Here is a 26,533-nt window from a genome sequence, read left to right as displayed (position 1 = left end):
CGAAGCGTGTTTACAGCGATCCGATATCTCGATAAAAGCTCGCAAAAGCGAGTCGTATACTGGGTGACGCGACGCTCCTCTCGGTGTCGTCGTCGCAGGCCGGGAGCGGAGGGCTCAGTAGAGGCGGTCGACGTAGAGGTCGTGGTGAGAGGGCGCGTGCGGAGGCGCGTGGTGTGGCGCGGGAGGCCCGGGCGGCCACCGCGGGGGCGTGGGTCACTGCGCCGGCAGGCACGCCACCGCCGCGCCCGGCCCCACGGCCGGCTTGAACTCCGCGCCGGACGAGAACTGCTGGAACGGCGGCGCGTAGCACTGTGGGAAGTACAGCTCCGGCTTCACGACCGCCGATGCCGGCGGCAGCGGACGCGGCGTCTTGGCGTCAGCGCGTCGCGCTTTAGCCGCGTGCGGGTTCATGTGGTTATCTATATGCTTTTTGACCTCAGGCTCGGTAGCGAACCGCCGACGGCAGTTCGGCATGGGGCAGCAGAATGGCCTGTCGCCCTGATGGGTCCTTGTATGTTGGTCGAGAATAGCTTTTTGCCTGAAGTCTTTACCGCACTGTGTGCACTTGTAGGGTTTTTCCCCGGTGTGAATGCGCAGATGCTGGTTCAGAATAGTCCGCTGCCGGAAAAACCGGGGACAGTACACGCAACCGTACGGCTTTTCGTTGGTGTGAATGCGCAAGTGCTGAGTTAAGTGAGATTGTTGGCGGAAACGCTTACCGCACTCCGGGCACGGATATGGTCGAGATTCTATATGAATGCATCCATGTTGGAGCAAAGTTGACTTCTGTTTGAACTCTTTTTGGCAAATGGGACAGCGGACGTATAGCGGCATCGCGCGTCCGCCAAGCACGTCTGGGAGCTTACCACCCTTTAGATATTGAAGGGATAGTCCTGACCCGAATACTGTGTGATTGAGGCCCTTTGTATCTTTAAAGTAAGCGGGATACTGCGCCGTGTCTCCAGGAGAGAAACAGGACCCACGCTGCTCGCCGTTTTGTCCATCTGCGTCTCCAAAGGTGGATTGTATTTCTTCTTTGTTCTCATCGGGAGGGAAGGGCACATCTTGAGGCCACAGCGTCGGAGTGGTGCCATTCTTGAAGATCAGGTGCGGCGAAACGTCTGTAAAAATGGAATAATCGGTCATTTACATGTCTCGCTCAGCTCTAATGTACTGATCGATCGGGTTAATCGAACTGAGGACGGTTACGGGAGCGTCCGGCGATCGGTTCCGCGTCTCGCGAGCGCCCTCCGCAATGCGGGCGAAGATGGGAGCGAGAATTTGTTTGATAGGAAGGCCAATGGATGCGAGACCGAATCGAACGGGGGGAGGGCGGCGGGGATCGCAGGCGGCGCCGGCAGTGACGCGAGCTGCTCGGGTCATTGCGGGCGGCGCGCGCGGGGAGCGGACCGGGGCATATATGTGTGAATAGCGCTCGCCTTGGTGTGTTCGGACGTGCTGGTTGAGGATGGCCTTCTGGCGGAAATGTTTGCCGCATTCGCCGCACGTATAGGGCTTCTCACCGGAATGGATGCGCAGGTGTTGATTCAGGATGGCGCGCTGCCGGAACGAACGCGGGCAATACACGCAAGCGTATGGTTTCTCGTTCGCGTGGATGCGCAGATGCTGCGTGAGGTGAGACTGCTGGCGGAACCGCTTGCCGCACTCCGGGCACCCATACGGCCGCGAGTCTGTGTGGATTCTCTCGTGCTGCAACAGCGTCGACTTCTGCTTGAAGTCTTTGCCGCATGTGAGGCATTTGAATAAGCGCAACTCAGAGTTTGGATTGTGTTTCCGGGGCTTAGGTGGTTCAGGCTGCACGATGTCTGGTAGATGCCGCAAGTCTGGCGTTGTATACTGATCTAAAGGTCCCTCTAATGATAGGACGCCTCCATTTTGTTTCAGATAGTGTAATGGAAAGCCACCAGTTCCGAGCATGTGGCTAGTGGGTCTGGCTTCTTTGAAATACGGCGTCGCGTACTGCTGTTGTAAATCTGGTTGAGGGACGAAGCAAGGCGTGCGGTCTAGATGATCTTGTGACGGCTGTTGAGTCTGACTCTGCAGTTGCTGTTCTACTTGCATGTGTTCTGGAGAAGTTTGTTGTTGGGCTTGCTGTTGAGCCTGTTGTTGCGCTTGTTGCTGAGCAAGTTGCTGTGCGGCTTCGTCCGCTGACGGGTCTGGAGGCGGTGGTGCCGGCGGGTACGGTGAAGGCGCTGGAGAGGCCAGCTGCGGCTCTGGTTGGGGCGAAGGGCCGCCCGGGCTCTGGTGCTGCATGGTTTGGTAGCCTCCATCGAGCACGGCACCGCCCCACTGCGTGCCGGGGGGTGCTCGCTCGACGCCATCTTTGTAGAGTACGTAAGGTGCTGTCGTATCTGGAAAGAGATAAAAGAACATTTAATAAAAACTATATTTAACACTACTGATTTAACACAAAGTTTACATTCATTTCTGTATAGCGTTTTTGATAGAAGAACCTTTACTTTCTTATAAGACTTGTTTCTAAGCACTAATTATTCTATTTTGAACTGTTCATAATCACAGTTATTAATAGGACGTGCATAGAACCAATAATTAGAAATGTGACATGCAATTGATGAGGTGCAGACTGCAAGTCTCGCTATCGCGTGCCGGCGACGATTCGCTTGCCAAATATGAATTTAATAAAATGTCATATGCCGCCAAGGGTGAGACATTTTTGAAAGTTACATGGTTTTGTGATATACCATACCCGTGAATAACCAAAGCTTGTGTCACGAAACGGATTTGTATTTGTTTTATTTAAAGATTTTTATTTTCTCTCATTACTTGTCAATTTGTTAGCCTAATAAACATCTAAAGTTTACTTATTACAGTTTACGTTATTCAGCTGCCAATGAAATAAAATAAATCTCTACCTTTTAGCTCTAGAATTCAATAAATATTTGCATAACAAAATGCGTTTGAATTATGTAATTAAAGACTTACATAAAATTCACAAATGAAAACATTATACATTACATAGATACTATATATTCATGTAGTAAGTGAATGCAAGTTAATCGTTTATCGTATGATAGTATTGTTTTCTTAAGCGATTTTTAACCGTTTTCTTCCTATCCCCAGTAAATTATTATGAAATGCAGTTTCTAATGATTCACTTTCACGTTGGAATCCGTTATAAATAAAAAAGGCGGGAAATGCGTCCATTTTCTTTTCCCGCCTGAAGCGAAATGCAAATGGCGGATGCAGTACAACCATTATCGTTTTGACGCTGCCGCGTTACTCGATTAAATCTGAAAATATTATGTAAATTCGTGTATCTAAAGGAAATGAGCATAAGCTAACGTCTGTTTTCTTTTCACTGTTGTTTCTAAAGTGAACTTTTATTGAATTAAAGTTGAGCAAGTCGACATAACATTTTCGTGTTAGTTTTGATAAATAGATATGTACTAACAATTTCATCAACAACAATTTAAGAAATGAGATTACTGTCACATTTCAATAGAAAAAACATAATAACATTTCTTTTATATTAATAAAAATGTCACAATAATTAACGAAACCTTGGATAATCTAACTCTTTCATCAATCTCTCAATAAGACCGTTACAGTTTAAAAATGAACCAAAAAGTGGTTCCCTCATCATTCTTCAAGTTAAAAACTCCAGAAGATCGGCTGGGAGTTGATAAAATCGGGGCATTATAAAGATATTATTCATATCGTAGTCAGAATCGGTTTGTCGATATCTCTCAAATCGTGACCAAGCCTTTGCCACTATAGATACCCAATTAGTTGAAGATCTCTTTGATACTGGACAATGCATCGTGAAGGTTGAGTTTCTGATAATTTATTAACTATGAAAAATATATGGGAAGTGAAGTATTGTGGCAGTAATAGAGATTAAAACGATGATTATCTATGTCGCGTTTTTGAGAGAGATTTTTGATGATTTAAAATAATTTAATTAGAAACACATTATGTAGCCTTACATCATGGCTGTGAAATTATAAAATATATAGGCACCTCCGTTTAACAAGTAAACTACTTAGCAAGAATGTATTTTAATATTACTTTTATTTTTGTTTTAACAATATGGCTCTCCAAAAGCATTTTTCACAAACGGATAAGTTTCTTCATGCGGTGCTTCCAAATTGTAATAATTTCTATATTTGTAGTTTTAAATGTATGGCCGTTTTTCATTATAGGTAACGCAGTCGTTCGATAACATTATATTTTGAAAAATTTATTTTTAAATGAAATATTTAACAAGAAAACAGTAAAAGAACTGTATCCTATCGTATCCTTCGCATTTACGTAGCCATAAACAACGCAAACGCGATATTAAAGTACATCACTTGGTGTGTCAGACGCAAAGATTTATTACTGAATAACATCTGTTTATAATCTTCGTATAAATAAAGGAAATACGATTACTTCGTGCGGGGTGTAATGACGTTTTCAATTTTGTCCGGTTCACATGTGGGCGGGTTTTTTATACCCGCGCGTAGTAATGTATGGGAATGATGCACCCCTTTCTATGTGATTTTTTGTAATCAAAACGTTAATGACGCAATGACATATGCTTGAGAAGATGTGAAATGACAAAGTTGAATGTGGCTTTCGTTATATTTAATGCTCTGCATCAATGCTTGATATTTATGAAGGGAAGAAGTCGACTGTAATTTAAGACTCGTTATTAATATTGTACGCTACGGGCATGTGTATTTATTTTATATAAGAAACTTTATGTCGTGTACCGGAATACGAGGTATCATGTTTTAATCGAAGACATAAAGATCTTGTATGAATTTTTCATACTTTTACTAACCGATGTTACTTAATTGACTAATTAATCTTCACGCACAAAATACATACTAAATAAAAATAACGAAGTTGATTTTCGTCAACAATTAAGAATAAGAAACAAGTTTTGAAGTCATTTAACTTCAGAGTCTAATATTTACAGCCGAATAATAGATTTTGTATAAATATTGTGATCAATTCAATTTTAAATATAGCTAAATCCTCCCAAATTAAAGTTACACATAATACTCTATCATAATCTCTATATTATTCAAAAAACCCTAAAAACAAATTTCATTCTTACATCCTGCTTATTAAAAAAGCGAGTGATATAAATGGCACAAAAACTACAATACTCGTAGAATGTGAGGCAGTAGGCTGTAAGCCTGATCTCAAACTGGTCCCGCCGCCCCTGCGTACGCGCATACCGACAGCAAAATAACAAATACATATATATACTTTATTGTTTTTGTGATAAAGGATTGAGATGTTTGCTGGTGTAGTAGTTTGAATGGAACAAAAAATCTTGCTAGTTTTTACTATTATTACGTTTTATTGCATTCGTAATTTCAGTGAAACATAGAATCTATTTTCACTATTTCTAGTGAACGTCTATTTGTTATTCAAATTAAAACAGATTATTCATTGTAAAATTATTACGTTTATCATGTTTTACAAACTTTATCTGAGTCCATTAGTTATCCATAAAAAATTGTGTATTAAAGATGTTTAATTTTATAAATAGAACAAGATGGATCGAAAATTGAGTTCAATCTAAATTATTTATTAAATAAACTATGTCAAGCGTCATTAAAACGAACTTTGTTTTTCTTTGTTTTCTTTTGATCAAGTCAAGTAATATTTCTGACTTAAAAATAACCTATATTAAATTTTCTGTATATAACCTTAAAGCTTGAATACCTAATTATTATATACTAGCTGCGCTCTGCGGTTTCACCCGCGTGGCTCCGCTTCTGTTGTTCTTAGCGTGATGATACATAGCCTATAGCCTTCCTCGATAAATGGGCTTTTCAAATTGCGAAAGCGAAAGAATTTTTCAAATTGAAATTAGCGCGTTCAAACAAACAAAGAAACAAACTCTTCAACTATATAATATTAGTATAGATATTCCTATGATTGTTTTGCAGACCCTACAAGTTCACGGATGGTCGGGTCAGGCGACCACTGGTTTAAGCCAGCAGATCGCGCATAAATTATAACCATTATTATCTGTATCATAAAGCTTGCATTATCTGTGGTCAGGTAAAGGCGGGAATAGCATAATCTATACGCTCTTGCGGTCGCGCAGGTTCAATAATGTTTTTGATTACAAAAATTGTATGCTTGATGTGATGACAGGTATGACAGGCCTTGCCTTGAAGGATTTAATATGATCCTTTTTTAATTTCTATAATAACTACGTGTAATTTTGAGTATTAGGTACTTATTTTTAATTATAGTTATGTGTTGAAATGCTAAATGCTATTGAAATTAGTGTTCTAATTTGTGTTATGTTAAACTTAATAGACCGGGAGATACTGACACAAAATTTCGAGTCATTTGTAACAGGATGGCGGTTCTACAGGGGTCTTAGTACGCAATGACAAAAAGAAAAATGATGGTGTGAACGCTGGTACCGGTGGGTTAGTCGCGTGGGCGTTAGTCGAACTCGTCGGAAAAATAGCGAAAGTCAAACGATTTGTAACACAAAAATTTTAGAATTTACCGATAGCCCATAAAAAAGAAGTAGGCGGTAGTGTCATGCCATACTTTTCCGGTATGACTTACAGCCCGCCATACCGACGCGAATGTGTTGATTAAAAAAAAAACAATTATTCAACCATTTGTACCAAGCTAACTTTTGCACAGGTAACCATCGTCGTGCAGCCATTTACGAAAATCGCCATGCCATACTTTTCGGACGATTCCAAATGGTCGCCATACCGCCGAAAATCTGCAATTTTTTTTATTTCGCCTATCTTTTTGTACCAGTATTGCATTTGGCTTTTTGGAGAGTATTTGATAAAATGTGACCATTATTATATTTGCCATACTTCTAGTAGGGGGAATAAGTGCTGTCATACTTGAAAAATAAATTTATTATTAATTTATATAAGTGAAGATTTCCAACACCTAGATCTTTGAAATTTTGTATTTATATTCGTTGATCCTCAAACTTTCAGGAAAAATAAGTGCCATACTGTTACAAATCGTTTGACTTTCGCTATTTTCCGACGAGTTCGACTAACGCCCACGCGACTAAGCCGCCAGTACCAGCGTTCACACCATCATTTTTCTTTTTGTCATTGCGTACTAAGAACCCTGTAGAACCGCCATCCTGTTACAAATGACTCGAAATTTTGTGTCAGTATCTCCCGGTCTATAAGTGTCAATCGTGATATAAATTTTCTTACATCAACCAAGACTTTGATTATTATCTTTCCCCTGAATAATATTATTTACTCACTTATTTTATCCACGAATTATATTATATAAATTTAAAAGTAATATCCTTTATTTGAACAAAAAGCACAGACTAAATAATAGTCCATTAAAAGGAAAAGTGACAAACAAGAACACAGAATGTTTTGACTGGCTTTGGAACTGGTTATTTTGGTCTAGTGATTCACAAAATTCGATCGACATTACAGGATGGCAAGAATGGATTACTCATACCTTTGTGCTGTGTATTATTTGTTAGTTCATTAACATTTTGTGTCTTAATGTAAAATTATTTATTTGGCACAGTTAGGGATCTTTATAAGAGCAAGAGAAAGGTAGTGGAAATGATTTTCATTTGGGGAAATATACCTATCTATATTACGTATTTTTATAAATTCTATACTACAAATATTAATGTGTTACATGTGTTTTTTTTAATTATTCATATTATAGATGTTATTATTGAATAAAGGTTTCTGTAATGAATCTTCACATCTTCTATATTTTTAAATAATAGAACGACTGTACAAGTAGAATATAAATTATTATAATGAAAGGGACGTAATATTTTAAAATATTGTAAAAAGCTGTAGAGAACGTAATTACAAAATGATAAAACATGTTACATAGGATAATTATAAATTCACTACGGTCTATTATTTCTATCCACTGATAATTTTCCATTAAGAGACATATTTTTTACTAAAAAGTTAAAAACACTGCAAGATAAAAGGGGAAATATAACTTATATTAATCATAACATATAATAAATTGATTTAGAAAAAGCAATAGGTATATTAAATCATTAAAACAGAAACTCTATCTCAAAATTGGTAAGTGAAGTTTGGCTTACACTATATTCTCTATTCAATCAATTTTGAATTCGAGAACATAAAATTTATTTTTCAAGAAAATAATATCTAGTCCAAATTGTATATTTTTTAAATTGACTCTACACGTACACATCATATCCAAAGAATATATCAACTTTAATTATAAATCCACAATCTTTAGTGGACATTGTCCATCTATCTCGTATGTTCTGAAAGATCTCGAGTCTCCTCGGCCTAATTTTTCAAGATGCATTGCAAACGAAGAGCTCAGCACTTTTCCTTCATAGAGGCATTGTGACGTTCATTAGCACAGAGTATGTAAGATAATTTTTATACCTTCATAGTGGGAAAGATAAAACTTGTATGTACAGCTTTAGTTTTATATAGATAAGGATGTAGGATACAAACAAAGGGAAGGGGTTAAAAAATGAATTGGAAAACAAAAGAAAATTTTGTTTGAAGTATACTTACTGCAATTTTAGTTTTTCCTTATATTTATATTAAAAAAATACTGCAATGTTAATAAAACGCAGCCTTACATATATTTACGTAGTAACCATTTTGTAATCTGTGTTCATTCCAATATTTATTTCTGTGCAAATCATTCTGTAAAAAAAAATTTAAACTTTTTGCTTAGTTAAAGAATCTGACGCACTTATTGTAGACTGTGGTATCGAGAGTTTATTTAAAATTCTGATACTTATGTTTCCTTAAAATGCTTCCGAAAAATAAATAGACATGTTTATTTTTAAGAAGGGAACTCGCTTGTCAGTCTGTTCATGTCAGTCAGTTACCGCCAGCAGTTTTGAAATTGGGCATAGCGATGATTTCTTTCACACATATTATAGTATCTTTTTTTTCATATCATATGTTTGGTGTTATTCTAATGGGTGTAATAGACAGAGTTTTATAGTAAACGATAAAAATGATTAAAAGTAAACCACAGATCACTAAATATTGTTACTACGTAAGTTTAACTTTTTAGGATAAAAGTAGTTTATGTTTTATTGAAGGAACTATATTTTGTGGAAATAACTAAACAACATTGTTTATAATAGTTTATTATTAGTCAATAAGCTTCCTATTAAATAAAATAAGTCAATATTTAAAATCTTCAACACAATTTTTTATTAAGTACTAAAAATAATCATCTCACAAGCCGCCAAATTAATATTAATTAAAGCAATAAATTAACCAAATCATTCAAATCGGAATTATCGTTTTAATATGCGTTTTAGTGTTTCATACTCTGTGATGATCTCGGCAAAGTGCATTGCCCTGTACCGAAAATAAATTGTCGCAAGTCGTACGGTCGGTGTCACTGACTATACGTTTTTATATGTCCGTATGTCTACCGTAATCTTTGGACTGTTATGGAGTTTTGAAAATTAGGTTAGGAATAGGATGAATTATTACTAATAATTTTTTATTTGTTTAGGAGAACTGTTGAACTGAACTTTACTAATGTTTTTTATTTGTTTAGGAGAAAATGACTTAGGAATCGATCTTAAATTATTTTTTAATTTGTATTGATTTGGGGCACATGAAAGTTGGTCAAATGAGGTTTTTTCCTCATAATTTGTAACATTTTCCATTGGTCGTAGCTTCATATTTTAAACCCTCTAGTCTTTCTCTAAAAAATGTGTTATTTTTTTATATGATCCAGTATCAGTTGTTCTTGAAAAAAACAAACAGCAGATTTATACTATTCGTATATATTCACTTTAACGATCACGTGCAGACTGAATTGATAAATTACTGTGATTCAAAACGGTTAAGAGTGTCTCGAACCATTTGTTTGCGAATTTTGCATGTTTGTTTTGTCATTTTGTGGTACCTAATCATATACATATACAAAGTGATTGATTAATAAGGGACAAGCTACTGAGAGGAGAGATATATAAAGTTCGATTCTTCATGAAAAAAGCTTAAATATTTATTACTTTTAACAAAGTTTTTATTCCATTTTGTATGATATGATTTCCATTTTGTATTTAGTAAAATATATGCAAACGTATTACTATAAAATAATATTTATTATGCTTAGTTATTATTAAAGTTGTAGAAGCAATGTTTCTTATAAGTTTTATGAGTATTAATTGAATGCTACGCTAAAGAAAGCTACGCACAAAGAAAATTTTCATAAACACAGAACCCTAAAAACATGTCCGCCGGGCGTTCCCGCCAAATGATCTGTCACTTTCCATCGTTACGCATTAAGAACATAAGTTGCCGTCTTATTGCTGCACTTGTTGCGGTTAATGCATTCTGAACTGGCTCTTATGCAGCAATGAAAACGATCATGTTTATATTCTCGTGTAATTCGCTTGATGCGTTTATACGCATTGCATTTTTTACAGCGGCTACTTGGCTTTTTGCTAACTCCATTGAGTGATACAATTTACATTCACGCGAGATGTCTTTTGATCTTCTTTTGTTTTAATATCTATGTTTATGAAGATTTTGTAGGTAAGTATATTATTGAGAAGTTATTTTTTAGGCGCAATTTATGAAGACATATTGAATTATAAATTGCGTGAAATTTCGCGAGAAATTCTAGGCACAATGAACACAAAAAATCTGTTGGACAATTGACGCTCATGCTCTTTTGAAATAAACATAATAAATCTCGTAAATATGCTTGCTGTAATTAATGGTATGTCCACACAGGCCATAAAGAATGGCGTTGGATGCAATAAAAGTTTCAGCTGAATTTACATGGAAGTACTTTGTTATTCAGAATACAAATGAGTTTTATACTTAATTCCTATATAATATACATTCAACATGTAGATTGATGCTCCAATTATTTGCCATAACAAAAAATATATTATCACTAAACATCAATCAGTTTTTCGTTATAATTCGGTTCGTTTAAGATGCAAGCTACCACTACTTAACAACCACATATAACTGCTATAACCCTGTATAGAACAACAACACAAAAGTAAACCTGGCCATTGTCAAAAAAATTGACAAGCGATCTGTCAAGTTTCCCGCCAAATGTGACATTTCAAGATGGCGCCCGTAATTAAAGAGAGGCTCGCGATGAGTGGACACGAACGAGCGCTGGTGACGCGCCCGTGCTATTTCCGTGCGACGCCCCTCGACAAATGCTAATGTCCTCTGGGGTACTGCTGGTGATCGTGATTGCACATCGATCTCTGAATATTGTACATTTTATTAAGTGTTAACTGAAATAGTTGCTTGGTATAAAGGTTATGCCTTGAATCTTTCAGGTGGTGTGAGGAGGACTTTATCTTAGATTCTAGTTTCATTCGGTAATAAAGAGCTTATATTTCAGGCCTTCTACAATCTATGGTCTATACTCTATACCATGTTTTGGCCAGAGCCGTAGCAACTATCATTATTATTTAATCGAGATTTAAGTAAAGTAAGGTAAGTATCAAATTTTCATAAATTAAGTACGTAACATGATCTGATAGCATCGATTAGTGTAGAAACAAAATAATATTATGATTATGGTATCCAGTATGGACGGATGTTAACAAAAATTTATATTATGTATTGATAAGTATGTATAAATGTGGTGATTCTTGTAATTCCATGCCATTATACTGTCCTACACGTTTAGCATTGAGTTTTTTTTGCCGATTCCCCTCGGTAGAAGCGACATTCCGGTAGAGTAGTTTAAAAAAAATATTATTCGTTAAAGCTAATACATAACATACACGATTCAAAAGTTTTAAGTTTGTTGTAATATTAAATATAATATTTTCGAAATAAGAATAAGTAAAAGATATTATTCCAGACGAAACATACGTTTATAAAACTGTTAGAAATGTGTGTTCAACAATCAAAATTATAACCAAAACACCTTTCAATTCCACATTTACGGTGATGTAAGCTCCCTAAATATGTTATCAAAAGCTTTGTCAGTATTGATCTATTTGTCATAATCTAGTTAATAATTCACTGAATGGTCTAAAACAATAACTCAGAAACAAACAGAGTCATTAGTTGAATAATGGTTCATATTTATTGAAATCTATGAAAGTGATCAAAGCGTATGAGTCACGTCAGGGTCATGAACGAGTTTCGCAGAAGGACCCGTACTAATGGGTGCTGACAGCCCGATTTATATTTAGTTTTTGCAATATAATTTTGAGCATTAAATTCTTTTGATGCGATTAATAAGCGATTTTGGAATTAATTGGTGTTGAAATTTGAAGTAGATGCTTTTTTTGGTAGTTCTCCAAAGCTTAATGTATTTCGTACCTATCGGTTTAACTATTGTAGTAAGGATAATAGAAAAATAAGTATGTAAATAAAGCTTTTATTAATTTTAAACAGAATGTACTCGGTGGTGTGATTCTATAAATAGAAGATGATAGATAGATAGAAAATGCAATGCAAAATTATTAAAATTGAATAAACACTTGATTTACATTGTTTTAATTGGACAAACGACACTTCACATAAATAATTAGGAAACTCAGATACCAAGACGCACTAACTTCTTCACTCCTAGATTTATTATCTATAAAACGTATTAATATAATTGATACCCAGTTCCTGTTCAAAATCTAATTGGAGCTGACGTGCGAGCGGATAGGCGCGATGCAAATGTCGCAGGGTGGAGAGAGACGGGACTATTTTGGGCTAATTATGAGAGGAACGCACCATGGCGGACGTTCATGACACTACGTATTTATCACTAGCACTTCGAATCTTAGCTCGATAAAATAAATCTTGGTTGGACACATTGGTCCTTGTTGTAGGAAGGAATAAGATTTCCGAAGCAAACCGAGGCAATATCTTTTTGTTCCCAAACTTAAACAAGCTTTTAAAACAATATAATAATAAGTCACAAACGTCTAAACATTGAATAAATTTCGATAGACCCAAGTATAAAGTTTTTATTAATGTACTAGCGGTCCGCCCCGGCTTCGCCCGTGGTACATATTTACGTTTTCTCTACATAAAAACCATCTTCGTACTTCAAGGAATATATTAAAAAAAGAAGTATCGAAATCGGTTCAGCCGTTCTCGAGTTATGCGCTTACCAACACATTTTGCGATTCATTTTTATATATAAGATTATGGCATTAAAAAAATATATAGCTGTTTGATCTTTACAATATGGTACCTACAGTACCTATTCTTATACAGTTTCTACTGAGAAGAACTGTCAAGAAACTTTAATAGTTGCGGGTAGTCAAAAGCAAACCTCCTTTCTGTAAAGTTCGTCAGATTGCCGTTGAATAGTTCTGTTAATCATTACATTGTAAACGGCTAAAACTTATATCTAGCAGTGCTACTATGGTATGGTTAGGATGCAGTTATAAGTTTGGCAATTCCAAAACAGTTTTTTAACTTGAATAAATTGTTTATTGATAATCATGCTTTTGAATGAATACTAAGCATGTTATGTCAAATGTATTTATCTCCTATTTCACCCCCGTAAAACTTAGTTTTTAAGCCTAAAAGTATTTTTTATCCTTTTTTAAGGTAATCTATCTATGTACCAAATATCATATCATAGCCAAGTCTCAAAATCATAGCATACATATAGAGATCCTTTATTTTTTCAATAGTTCCACATATATGAAGTGTAGCAAATCCTATATCTTCCTTCATCTAGTACACATCGCTGGTACATAAAGCCTAGTCTACACCACAAGATTCACATCTAATTAGTCCAACTAAGTAGGTTGCAAAAAAGAGTACGAACACGCCTCGTCAGCGGCATGCATAATCTGTTAAAAATAGAGCCTCTTGTACTTGAGGGCCGTTGTCTGTGCCGCAAGCTTTTTATTTTCGTCTCAATGACCCTTTATTATGCTCGAACACGAGTGTGTGCATTGTATTGCTTTAATTAGATATTATTTTTGTGGTTTTTGCTTGGTTTTAGAGCGTTCGGCTGAATAAGTTGCTGTGTTGTAGTGTAACGATTGCAAATATTTTGGAAGTTAGTATATTTTTCCTACTAATACTTTTCGAGTAATATAAAAATAAAACTTTGTATGAAAGTGAATGTTCAAAAACTCTACAAATAATAACATTGACTTTTGGCTTAATATAGAGCTTTCTGTTTTAGATACATTTTTTATTTTTAGTTACTTTTTTCCAAAACAACTTGAGCAAACCGTAGGTTATTTAGAAATACTGTAATGTCTTTATTTATATAGCGTGCCTGCATAAATATTTGACCTTATGATGATAATAATTCAAATATGAATATCATAATATAGACTTTTCCCTTGACTTTTTTCTTTCCATTTTTTCTTCATACAGTGTTGCGCCTTAGCTTGACATTTAGAAAATGGTATTTCAAATAAATAGTATTAACTTAAAATTTTATTTAAACTATACATAAATATTTAAAAAGAGTGCTTGCAAAGCATAATATCATGCGATTTATATTCATAATATTAGCATTTTGTCTGTTTTTGATGTCGCAAATTGTTGCAGATTTGATAATTATATTCTTATAATTAGTTATAATGACACTTTCAGGACTGTGGAATCATTATTTGTGATGCGTTAGAAAATTATTTAGTGTACTTGTACTATTTGTATTTTAATTTGCAATAGAACTATTAAGTGGCGGGGAGCCACTGGAGTCACGCCACTGGTGATATGTCGTTATGGAAATCTTGGGGGAGGCCTGTGTCCTGCAGTGGACGTCCTGAAAGGCTGGAACGAAGAAGAAAAACGAAGAATAACTATTTTATCACCCAAAATTATGCAGTATTGCTAAGCAGTTACATAGAACGGTAACTTAGCCACCATATAGTCAGTAAATAGACACTCCATCACGCAACACCAAAATTTAAAAGCGCATTGCAGCGCAAACTTAGTCAAAGTACGACGTTGCATGTCCCGAAGCCGATAAATTAAGAGAAAAACTCATAAATATAGTGGGATCAACGATCCTTTTTGGCTGCACGCGATACATTTGGTACATAACTATATATCTATAGAAACTAGCCGTGTACTTCACAGTAAGTTCTGCAGTTTTCCCCTATTTAACTTTAACAGGAGTTAATTTTGGATTTGTTTGAAATGTTTGAATTTGGATCTTCGACTGTCTATATTTTCATTAAAATGGTTTAGCAACAATTTCACTTTTTTGAAGGCACGTTAAAGATAATAATTTTCTATGCCCCATTTAATTTCCCATGAAAAAATGAAAAGCTATGCGCATTTTCCAAAATATGTTCCTCTTATTAACTATCTAAGTAAATAGCAAAAAACGGAAGGATCTTTAGCTATCTTCATGCAATTTTCCATCAAAATCTGTGCAGTCAGTTCTAGTTTCACATAATTTTTTCCTCATTTTACTGGCGGAAAAGAAGATAGTGATAACTGTTAACTACTGTATGTTTCCTTGTATCATGAAAATCTATTGAGCAATTTCCTCGTGAAAGCAGACTTATTTAAAACATTAGTATTTATACTGAAAGGTCGAATTCGGAGAATATCATTTTTCTTATAAAGAATTTTAATTGTGATCTAAAAATATAAAATTAACTTTGAATAGAATTTTGTTAGATGTTTCCACGAATTAGGATTTATATTTTAGTCGTTTTTTTTTTGTTTGTCGCTAAGATTGTTGCGAAATTTCAATGGAAATAAAATAGGCTCGAATTGATATACAGATAGATTATGACCTGATATAATATTGGTTATTTTTATGTATGTTTCAAGGACTAAGCTTAGGGGTTTTTAAGTTAAATAATTATTAAAGTTTGAAAAAACTCATTAATGATAAGTTGTGATAAGTAAATTTACCTTTCATATTAATATAATTCAAATTTCAATTTTATAATTAAATACCTTTTCCACACACAATGATAAAGGATTTAAAAAAAAAACATCTTCAAATCTTTGACATAACTCTACGAATATGTCAGAACAATGCAGTAAAAGCAGACCTTATGCAATTATTCCTTGTAAATCTTAAATTTCAATTTGAAACAAAGACTTCATTTGTTCTAAGCGAGAATTTCCAAGTCTTATAAATTCTGGCTTTTAAAAGAAATCCGTCAAAAGAGCGATTTTGCTAAAACTTGGAAAATGAACTTTATATACGAAAGTATAAGATTGGCACACGGCGATTTGCATGTGCGGTAATGGATAATGTGCTTTATGTGTTTGGTAATAAGGATTATTGTGGTTGCACAGGGTTTTGTAAGAAGGTTGTCTGGGGTGAACGAACTCTGAAAGCGCGGGTTTGAAAAGTTTGAGACACGCCACCACTTCCTGCGGGTTGAGTGCTACAATTTTTGTTTTTACCTAAATCTAAACACTGTTTTTGGCTATGGAAAACTCTTTTGGGAATCATAAATGTTACAACTTTCAACTATACTTTAAAGAAATAATGTTTCTCTTGTCAAATTAAATTTTGTACCATTTTGTAGTATATTGTAACGGGTAATAATTTTTGTTTTAGATTTTAACTGTTCATAATAAATTGTTATTTTTAATAAAAAATTATATTACTCGAGATTCAATGTTCTCAAAACATTTTTAATTTGAATAGTAAATTGTTATCTACAGTCTACAATATTAGAAACAAAATAAATTACCTTTTTAAATTTTTAATTAAAATTTCTAACAAATAATATATACATTGTAAGATTGTAACAACTCTACATTATGAAATTTAAATCAAGGATGTCCCAAAAACTTTACCAAGTTAAGTTAAAACTGTAAAGTGGCAGCCCTGGGAACTAAGCCGACAACTTTCGTTTTCAGGATGCAAACTACTAGCAATGACAGTGTTACAATGTCAAACTGCGTGGAAACGGGACCAGCCTAGTATCCTAGTGATCGTTTGTGTGTTTGTTTGTTGGTAGCTCGCGAACAGTGGAGCGGTTTTGGATGGTTATTGTAAGAAGGACGCGGGATGCTTTGGAAAATCGCGATTAGTGATTTAAAGTTTTATACATAATATGATGAAACATGGATAAGGGGAAGATTGGATAATTTCATTCTAATATTCGTGCAAACATAAATTAAATTAGCTATACCTAGTTAGTAGTTCATAAGAGAAAAACACTCTTTACCGCATACGATGATTTTTGTAGAGTTTTCAGGATTGTCATTTTTCATATAGCTACGTCATCACGTAATACAAGTCTATAATAAAATAAAATACTGGTACTAGGTATAATTCAATTGTTTACTATAATCTTAAAAATAATTAAATACTAGTATGTATATTCATAAAATTTGCATGTAAAGAGCAAAAGTAAAACTTATAGGTTTCAGGCTATAAGTTTTACTTTTGTACGAACGACAGCTTAAACGAAACAGCCTATTCATCACCAAAACCCATTCAGTATCAATAAATCACAGTCATATTAAAAATTTCAGAAGTAAATTATCCTTAAACGAGCGAGAGAATTTATAGACGCGGCCCATCCATATTCATACGCGAAAAGCAAATTATTTGCTTTGTCCAACCGACATTAACTCACTCGCCATTTTTCAATTATGCCAAATGTATATGGCTATATAAATCATGTAGGCTCTGTACATAGTGCACACGTAGGGAGAGGGAGGCTGAATACACACAGCCTGTTTAATTTGTAAACGAATCGAAATATATAGGATTCAGCTTATCCAATATCAGTCTGGACAGGGGTGCATGGCAGTCGACATGAACAACAAAAAAAAAAAAAAATCGAAAAGATTTCATGCGTTCGAAAATTTTTATGAGTGTTGTTTTATGAAGATGGAAATTCGTTCGATCGGAAATTTTATGTCCAATGATGCGTTTTGATGTTAAATTGTAGACACACTACATTGTGTTAAACCTGTTCGGATGGAATAAACGGGTGGTTTATTTATATTTGCGATACCTACGTTTAATTTTATATGCTATAAGATTTCACTATGTTTGTACCTTGTATTTTATCCCTGCCAAATGCCTGCTTACTTGAATAAGAATGTAATAACAAACCTATTACTTAAGAATGATTTAATATAATAGTTTCAATTAATTAGGTACGTAAAACAAATTTATTTTATGCTTAAAACTGCACACATGGCGAGTACATGCGACGTTCTTAGCCGTATTCAGAGGCAGTCAGACTCACGTCTAAACAACGTCCGAGAAGAGAAAAAACTAGGAATTGTAGGGAATTCAAATCGGCTAGGTGGGCAGTAGCGCGCGTTAATACCATCGATCATTACCGACGTTGCAATCCGCCAATCGGGGAAAATAAAAACACTGGCAACCCCACCTGCATACCCCACCTCGTGGGGAGATAGAATTTTTCGAGCGTCAACCCCGATCGGTCTGCCTATTATTATAATGACAGCTTGTATAACGAGATACTTTATTTTATTTTATAGGCCGCCATTACGGAGATGCAAGCCAATGCGCGTAGTTCGTAATTAAAATTATTACGTTGTTAAAATAATTGGATCAATTTTTGTTGTAATTCATGTTGTGTCATGGCGGTGTTAACGGAATGAGTATTAAAGGCTGGCTTGAAGCTGCGTCTTTGCAATTTTATATTAATAACACAGATTATAAAGCAATTTTCCCGAACACTCTCATACGTATGATTTGCTCAATTAATCCTTAAAATTTTATACAGGCAATACTAATGATGGGATTTATATCATTATGACTATACGTACCTAATTCTAAAGCCATTCCAATAAGAATCATTAAAAGATTCTTATAAGAAAACAAGCTTTTACAGCTAATAGATATTCTATTCTTATTTACAAAAAAGTACATAAAATCTCTGTATAATGATGTGATGTTAATCCGTTCGTCTCCACACATTTGTGTCCGTGTCCGTACACGGGTTGTCAATGTGTGCGTGCCTGCAGAGTTGAGCTCGATTTAAGGCCACTGCGTGCAAAGCTCCATGCAAAAATGTGCATTATACACAAACAACCACCACGAGTGACCCACCCCGCCTACGTAAATATATAGGTAATACGGATTTTCGGTTTTTTAACAGAGCTCAAGTTACACTGGACGGGTGTTGCCAGGGGAACATTGAGCCCAGTTTGTCATATATCAGATAGGTAATCTGTTTTGCCGCTCCGCTATTGAATTATAATAAAATTAAGTATGCTTTGTTATCAGGTATAATGAGATGAAATTAAAATTACTGTGAACTTTTTCATTAAATGTATTAAAAGAAATGAATATCATTTTTTAAATGAAAATTATTTAGTTTTTTTAAGGAAATCGTTGTGAATTTAAAAGATTAGATATTAAAAATGAACTTAAATTAGCCGAGACGATTAAAAAAATTCCTTTTTAACTTATGAAAAGATTTATTCAAATGAAGATGTTTATTTTATTTCTCAAAATTATGTTTTAAGCGATTTAATTAGCGATGTACCTATAGAATTAGAATCAAAAGGTATTTACTTTTACATTCAAACATTTGATTTTAATAAAAAAAGTTAAAAGCCAAGTGTCCAATTAAGAAAATTAAGTATTAAAGAAGACGTCATATAAATATTTTTAATTCCCATTCAAGATCATATTGCGCTGAAAGTCAATTAAGAAACGTATTTTTAAACTCCGTTTTCAATTTTTAAACCATCTTTTCAAGACTCCTTTTACTCAGCAAAGTATAGAGTTTAACGAAGCCTTAATTATAATGCTCAAAAGAACTGCTTTTTTTAAAGAAATTTAATGAAACGCTTTCCTTGAGAATGAATAGAAACGTATACTTAAAACCCCAAGTAATTAATTGACAAAAAGTTTCTGAATAATCTGTGGCGTGTGTCTATAGTTTATGTTTTGAGAGCGTTCGAAGCACAGTTCGAAGTTTCGACTGTGGCCAGTCAGTGTAACACACGGCTAGAGAGAGGGGGATAAAAACGTAAAAAAGGAGAGAAAGACGCAAGAGAAACTGTGTTATGAGGTAAGAAGCAGTGAGGCCAGGGGCACGGTTGCAATAAAACGATACTGCGTAAGTAAGGTCGGCGACTGAACTTTTTGTTGAAACTTTTTTCTATATACTAAGTCGGCGGGAAAAGTGCCAGGAAATTTGCTCGGATAAATGGGCCCATTGATGTGGGGAAAGCTGGCCTGTGAACTGTTAACGCTTTATTATATTATCTGGAGAGTGTATACATGATAAATATGTTTTTTTGCTTTTGATGGAACTTTTGCTTCAATAGAGTTGAGACAGTTTGTAGATTGGTTAATTTAACATGGATATACAATATGCACCTAGTTATTTTTCAGTGATTTATAACTAACAAAATAATTATACATTAGGAAGATGTGTGATGTAGGTATGTGTACGTGCGTCAATTAAACACAAGAAACAAACCTTTAAATATGTTTTATTCAATCATTTTTCACACATTTTGTACGTATTAATATTCCGATAGAGACTAGAGTCAGCTATTAATAACATAAAATTTCATTTTCACACACAGATAAAGCAACTTAATATTATATCATAAAAAACACTTTAAAACATAATAATTTGCAATCTTAAAGGTCAATAGAAATAAATAATTTGGAAAATCCAAAAGTGCACGCCTCATAATTTTTTTTTAATAAATATTTATTAATTATTATTTTTGTTTATTTAATAACAATTAAACCACATCGAATCAGACCCTGAAAAATGAAAGGGTTCTATTCCTGAGCATACTCAAGCGTAAGAGAAAAAAAAAGACTCGATTAGTAAAGTATTTCGGTCGCTATCGTGTTAACAAGAAAAAGGATCCGCACATACAGACACACGGACGTCCAAGACAGAACTTTTTTAAACTGTTTTTTAACTAGTTTAAATAACAAAAATGACATCAAAAATATCATGAACGTTAAAAATAGTGTTTTTTCTTAATATGTGTGTGTATGTATTATCTTATAAGTGCAATGTATGATACATAAAGACATTTTAAGTTTGAAAAATCAGGTGTTTTGCGCGAATTGACAGTAGTACCCACCTCAACGCTTCGCTTATGAGGCGTGCAAAAGGACGCAAGATGTTTCTAGAAATAAGACAAGAAAAGTAAGACGCTTTGTCCCTAACCTATCCCAACACAAGATGTCTGTCGCGTTCACCAACCAGTTTTATTTATAATCATTAGTCGCTATAACATTTATTATTCAGAAATCGAAAGTCGTTGTAAAAAAATAATGGATGTTATCTATTTTAAAATAAATTCAGTGTGTTTACTCGCGTTTTTGTTTTTAATACTGGTGATAATATTTATGATTCATTTAATTCAAAAATTGAATGACAGAATTTTCATTTTCATGTAGGATATTGTGTTCGAATAATAATTGATGTTAGTTAAACTAAATCGAGTTGCCGCGTTTTGTTTTTAATTGTCAATATTTTTTTAATCTGTATTTGATTTGAAAATAGAATGTCAAAATAGCGTTGTTATTGTGTTGTACAATGACTGTAATTAGTTCTTTAGATTGATAGTGATTTATATATTAGACGTAAATTAAATAGACCAATTATTATGGTGAAAGCGAGGGAAAGGCTACTTTGTAAAATAACTTGTTGTTTTGGCAAGTGTCATTCGCTAGTAGGTACCTACTTTCATTTGAATAAGAGCTGGCTATGATTTATAAAGAGGCGAGTGTTTGCCATTTTCCGAAATTGTTCTTGTGTTGTGTTCTTGACTTTTACTGCTTGCGTTGGTATAGGTCTTATGGTTAGCGGTGTGAAAATGCTTATAAATCATAGAGTGTAATAAATAAATATTATTTAATTACTTTATCGTTTATTTCTATTACAATTTTAATTGGATTAATACAAAATCGAAGGAAGTACCCTTCAATTACTATACAAAATTATAAACATCCTCCCTTTTATTGTATTTAGCAATAGTTTTAAAATTTTAAAATAGCAATTGTCTTTATATTTGTGTTCCTTAAATGATACGAATAATGTACGTTTGTACCTTTTTCTACAAATAAGTATTTTATATAGACAAATGATCATTTAACCTTTCAAGTCCACAAAACTCATGAATATACTAGAACCATATCGTATCGGAACACCAGCAAAAATGATCACTGCATATAAATTTCATTGTATTGACCTATGATCGGCCGGCGCCCTAAACAACGATTATTGACGCACACCACTGCAGGCGGGCTATGGGGGCCACCCCGCCCGTTTCGGCGTTTTTATATTTTTGCACATTCAAAAAAAGCGCGCGTCAGACAAAGATGGACTGATGACGGGATCCGCGCCCGTGTATACCTCAACAATGGGGTGGAAACGGGACGGAAGCATTCCTGTCATGGACGATGCAAAATAAAAATGTGCAAAGCGTTCCTTTTATTTTTTTCAATGTGATGCTTTTTTACGTTAGTCTGCGTTCACAATTAGTGATGGGCGGCTGCCGTATTGAATATTTGAAATGTATGCAAATATATTTATTGTCTCTTAATTCGTTTATACGTATGGTTTTTGCGATAAAGGATTGCGGAAGTTCTTTCAATGTCCAAGGTCGTGTTGGTCCTTTGGCTGAGCGCTTAAACCCAAGTATATATACGTCATTCAGAGCGTTCAGTTCCTCATTTTACTGAGATCTTTAGAGAACCAGTTATGCGATCCTTTTCAAATTTTTTGAATAATATAATACCGAGTCAAAAATGCATTCATCGCGAACAAGTATATATTTTTTATATTTGCATTAATGTCGCTTTTAAATTGACGTAATTAAACAGAAATGGACTTTATTTTTGGCACAAACTTGATATTAAATTATTGTTTTGTTGCTCCGATTTTATTACGGTTTGAAAGAGAATGTATATTTAATTTATTACCAGTAATGCATTCAAATTAAATTAAATTCAATGCTCATAATGAAGATCTTATTGGAAAAAATGCATGGCAGAACAGAATATAAAAATCATTTAATGCTCATTTAGTTATAAATGGAAGTAATGAATAACGAATCTTAAGAATAAAAAAATCAAACCGCCTAACTTATAGACTCTTTTATACGACTGACTAAACAAAATCAAACTGTCTAATTTGAAGACTCTTTTATATGACTGACTATCCCGATAGAAATAGATATACACATAGGTTTATATAAGAGCTCGTTAAAATGTATAAATCTTTCTGTATTAAGGCAGGAAGGCGAAGGAGAAGTACGTGAATGTTTTTCTTTTGTTTTTTTCATCTCAGTCCGCCTGTTGCTTCTCACATGTGTCTTGGAATGGCCTTTTTATATTTTTTTTAGAAATGAAATTCTAAAGAAAACGTGGTAATGACGAAGATATATTTTTACGTTTTCCACGGTTGAATTTTCATATTTTAAAAGCATTTTATTGTGGGTGGCTGGTTTTTAATGAGCTAAGAAAAAATAGAAGTTGTTTATCGTTCAGTATTGAGTTTTTCATGGAGTATTCAAGAATACATATTTGGATGGATTAAAATCAGCATTTCCATTACGATAATATGTTTTAGGGTATAACTTTTAGAGTATAATTTATATTTTATATCACTACACAAAACTCTTACAACTATAGTTTCAACTACGTTCGTGCACATCACTAGTGGCTATACAGAATACGTAATATAGAGACAGTCACTTTTTTAGTTTGTAGTTTTTTCATTGGAATGTTACCTATAAAAGCAATCTTATGTTTGGGAATATAAAAAAAATATATATATTTAAAAGAGATTTCTGATGGATATTTGAAGTACATAGAAGAACATGCATTTCAAAGAACCTTGTTGAGTGACAAGTCTCAAGGAGAAACAAAAGTATGTAAAACGAAAAAGCCTTGCATCTGTAAAACCGTCATATCCTAATCAAAGGCACGATGGAGCGGCACGTAAAAAAATAAAGAGCTGGCAGCCCTAGCTATGTGTTTCACACACACATCTACACGCCGTGTCGGTGCATGCTTTACGCGCGGAAAAAACGGCTGCGTTATTGATTTTTCTACAGCGCTGGGAGGAGGGGGGGTCACCCGCGGCCTGAAAAAGAGTCTGTTGAAAAAATCGAGACGAAAACGCACCCCTCCCTTTTTAATTGGTAACGTAGTGTCAATAGGGCTAATCCTGGGCGACGTAATAGCAGGCTTTTGTCTCCCGAATGCATTTTTCAGTGTTGCCAGGCGACGGCTCTGAATGGGATGCCTTTTAGGCTTTTTAGAGATACTCGAAATTACTTTCGCATTGTCTTACTTTTGTTTACCTGCACTGATAAATTTTAATTATTTTAATTGCGACGTGTGTTTTTGTAAGTTTGTAATTACGCTGCCGCTTCTATTCAATATGTTTTTCTTTTAATTGTTCCACATGCGGTTTCAAAGGAGTTTTATTATAAGAGAAATGTATTTATATTTTAAATTGCAAGTACCGCTCACCGGTATAAATTTTAATTATTTTATATTATCTATGTTCCTACTCATGTTATTTTGTTTTGAAAAATATATGCAATTCCTTGAGGTTTTCAAGCACCTAAGTATCTGCATTCATCAACCTTTCTTTTGGTAAGGATCGGTACTGCGTCGAAGCCACGACGACAAGAGTTTAAAAATCTTTTCAACCGCATATTATAACTCATAGCAAACAATGAATTACAGTTAGATTCTTTTAACATTATTTTTTTAATTATGACTCTATCTTGAAACGTTTTACAGTTGCGAATCAATGAAAATGCGAAATATTTTTCAAATGCGAATATACATTTAAAAGAGTCTCCTTTTCTAAGAAAATCCAGCACCGCCAAGTTATATAAGATTTTTTAAAACTAGTCATGGTGTTTTTAATTAAATGATTAGCGAATTGAGAACTTCATTATTTTTAGAAGTCGGTTAACCGTCTTAATCTCTTAATTAAAATCTTATGTATGGTCTACAATTACCTTATTGCATCTTATTTATATAAGATTTTTTTAATCATACATCTATTATCATAAGATTTTATTATTTACAGTAGGTACGTAGTTAATGTCTATTTCAGTTGTTATAAAATAACTAGAGAAATATGGATCAACTGAAACACTGTACCAATTTGGATGCAACTGTTCCCCAGTAACTGATCAGCTGTTGATAATATGAAAATAATTTAGTCAATCAGGAGTATTTGTGAAACTCTTATACATTATAAAATGTGACTATGAATTTTAAGGAAAATTGCAACTATATTTGCAAATTACTAACAAATTGCAGAACAGTAGTTGCATATATTAGTTTTCTTACGTAAATTATTACACATATCTAATATAATATGTATGAATATCAAGATTTGCGACACTAGGTATCGTTCGTTACATACATATTTCATTAGTCAAATCTAATGTTCGCCGACTGTCTCGGCATCTGTCGGCGATATTTTTTTTTCCGGAAAAAATATTAATTATAGGCTAGGTAGTTAGATTTATTCCGAAAAATTTATTTTTAATATTGTTAATAGTTTTGTCCCAAAAATCTTTCCTCTTTATAGCATTAGTTAAGCATTTATTTATAGCATTATTTAATCCCTTTCGATAAAAATACAAAATTACATTATAAGCTGCATCAATTTTCTCTGACTGAAACAGATGTGAAATATCTGTTAACGACCCTTCAATATCAAGTTGAAATAATAATTTGTAGTACAGAAACAAATCTATATATCTAAATACAACTTTAGTAAAAAAATAATGTAGTTCAAAAAAAAGTTAAAGAGTCGGAGTATGAAGTCAGTATTTCATGGTTAATAGATAGTATGTCTGTTTAATAATAACTATATTAATAAGCACAAATGCTTAAGTTTTCTGTTATTAAAGCTTTAATAGGTATATTACAGAAACTATTTCCTCTCTGTAGTCAGCCATTTTGAATCTGACTAGACCAGATAAAATAATTAAAAAAGCTTACTATTTTCATTAGTTTTAAACACCCATATCCCACAAACAGTTATATTTAAAGATGATTAATTCGCAACCATGCGCGGGCGCAATTAGGGGAGGAAGTGCGATGACGTCACGTCCGCCAATTGAACCACTTGTGGACATTACGGAGGTCAGGGTTTGTCTGCGAGTGTGGAACGGGATTTATGGCTGGCTCATGGCTGTAGATTTTAAAAAGTTAATGTTGCCGCGCTTTTTAATGTCAGATTCATAGACTGTTCTAATTACAGATTCAATTAGAACATTCAATTGATCTGTATCACAGATGATATAAAACTATATGTAATTATTTGTCTATTTCTTAAATGCTTGTTGTGTTTCTTAAAACCTGTTTATGTTATTTACTTTTATAGAGGGCATAGGTACAATTTAATTCATTATGAATTTATTAGAATAAGGTTAGTTAGGCTATTCTTTTGTCTGACATGCAATAACTAGTGGATCATGGCATGGCTTATTTTGTTTCTAATAATCAGAGCGAGAGCTCAAAATATATCCCTTAATGATAAATGTTGTTTTATTTTCTTAGTTTTATTTTTTTTTAGTTTTATTTTTTCATAACTAAGAAAACATGAAAATAAACTTGTCACCGTTTCCGTTCCGTTCCCAGGGGCGTAGAGTTAACATTT

General features: G+C 34.1%; 1 protein-coding gene across 1 annotated transcript in view; it reads right to left on the bottom strand.

Moving 5' to 3' along the window:
* Window positions 1-213: 213 nt before the first annotated feature.
* The window catches only part of LOC149903822 (uncharacterized), a 41,879-nt gene continuing 15,559 nt past the window's right edge, over window positions 214-26,533 (bottom strand). The window contains exons 2-3 of the mRNA XM_090108061.1: window positions 1,440-2,372; window positions 214-1,121 (exon numbers count right to left, since the gene is read on the bottom strand). Of these exons, the coding sequence (XP_089964187.1) occupies window positions 214-1,121; window positions 1,440-2,372 (1,841 nt within the window). The remainder of the gene's footprint in view (window positions 1,122-1,439; window positions 2,373-26,533) is intronic.

The sequence above is a fragment of the Colias eurytheme genome, chromosome 12 (genome assembly GCF_061535395.1).
Source record: "Colias eurytheme isolate Ceu_HAF_F1 chromosome 12, ilColEury1 Martin Lab GWU primary, whole genome shotgun sequence".
Classification (NCBI taxonomy): Eukaryota; Metazoa; Arthropoda; class Insecta; order Lepidoptera; family Pieridae; genus Colias; species Colias eurytheme.
This window is presented reverse-complemented; position numbering and strand designations above follow the sequence as displayed.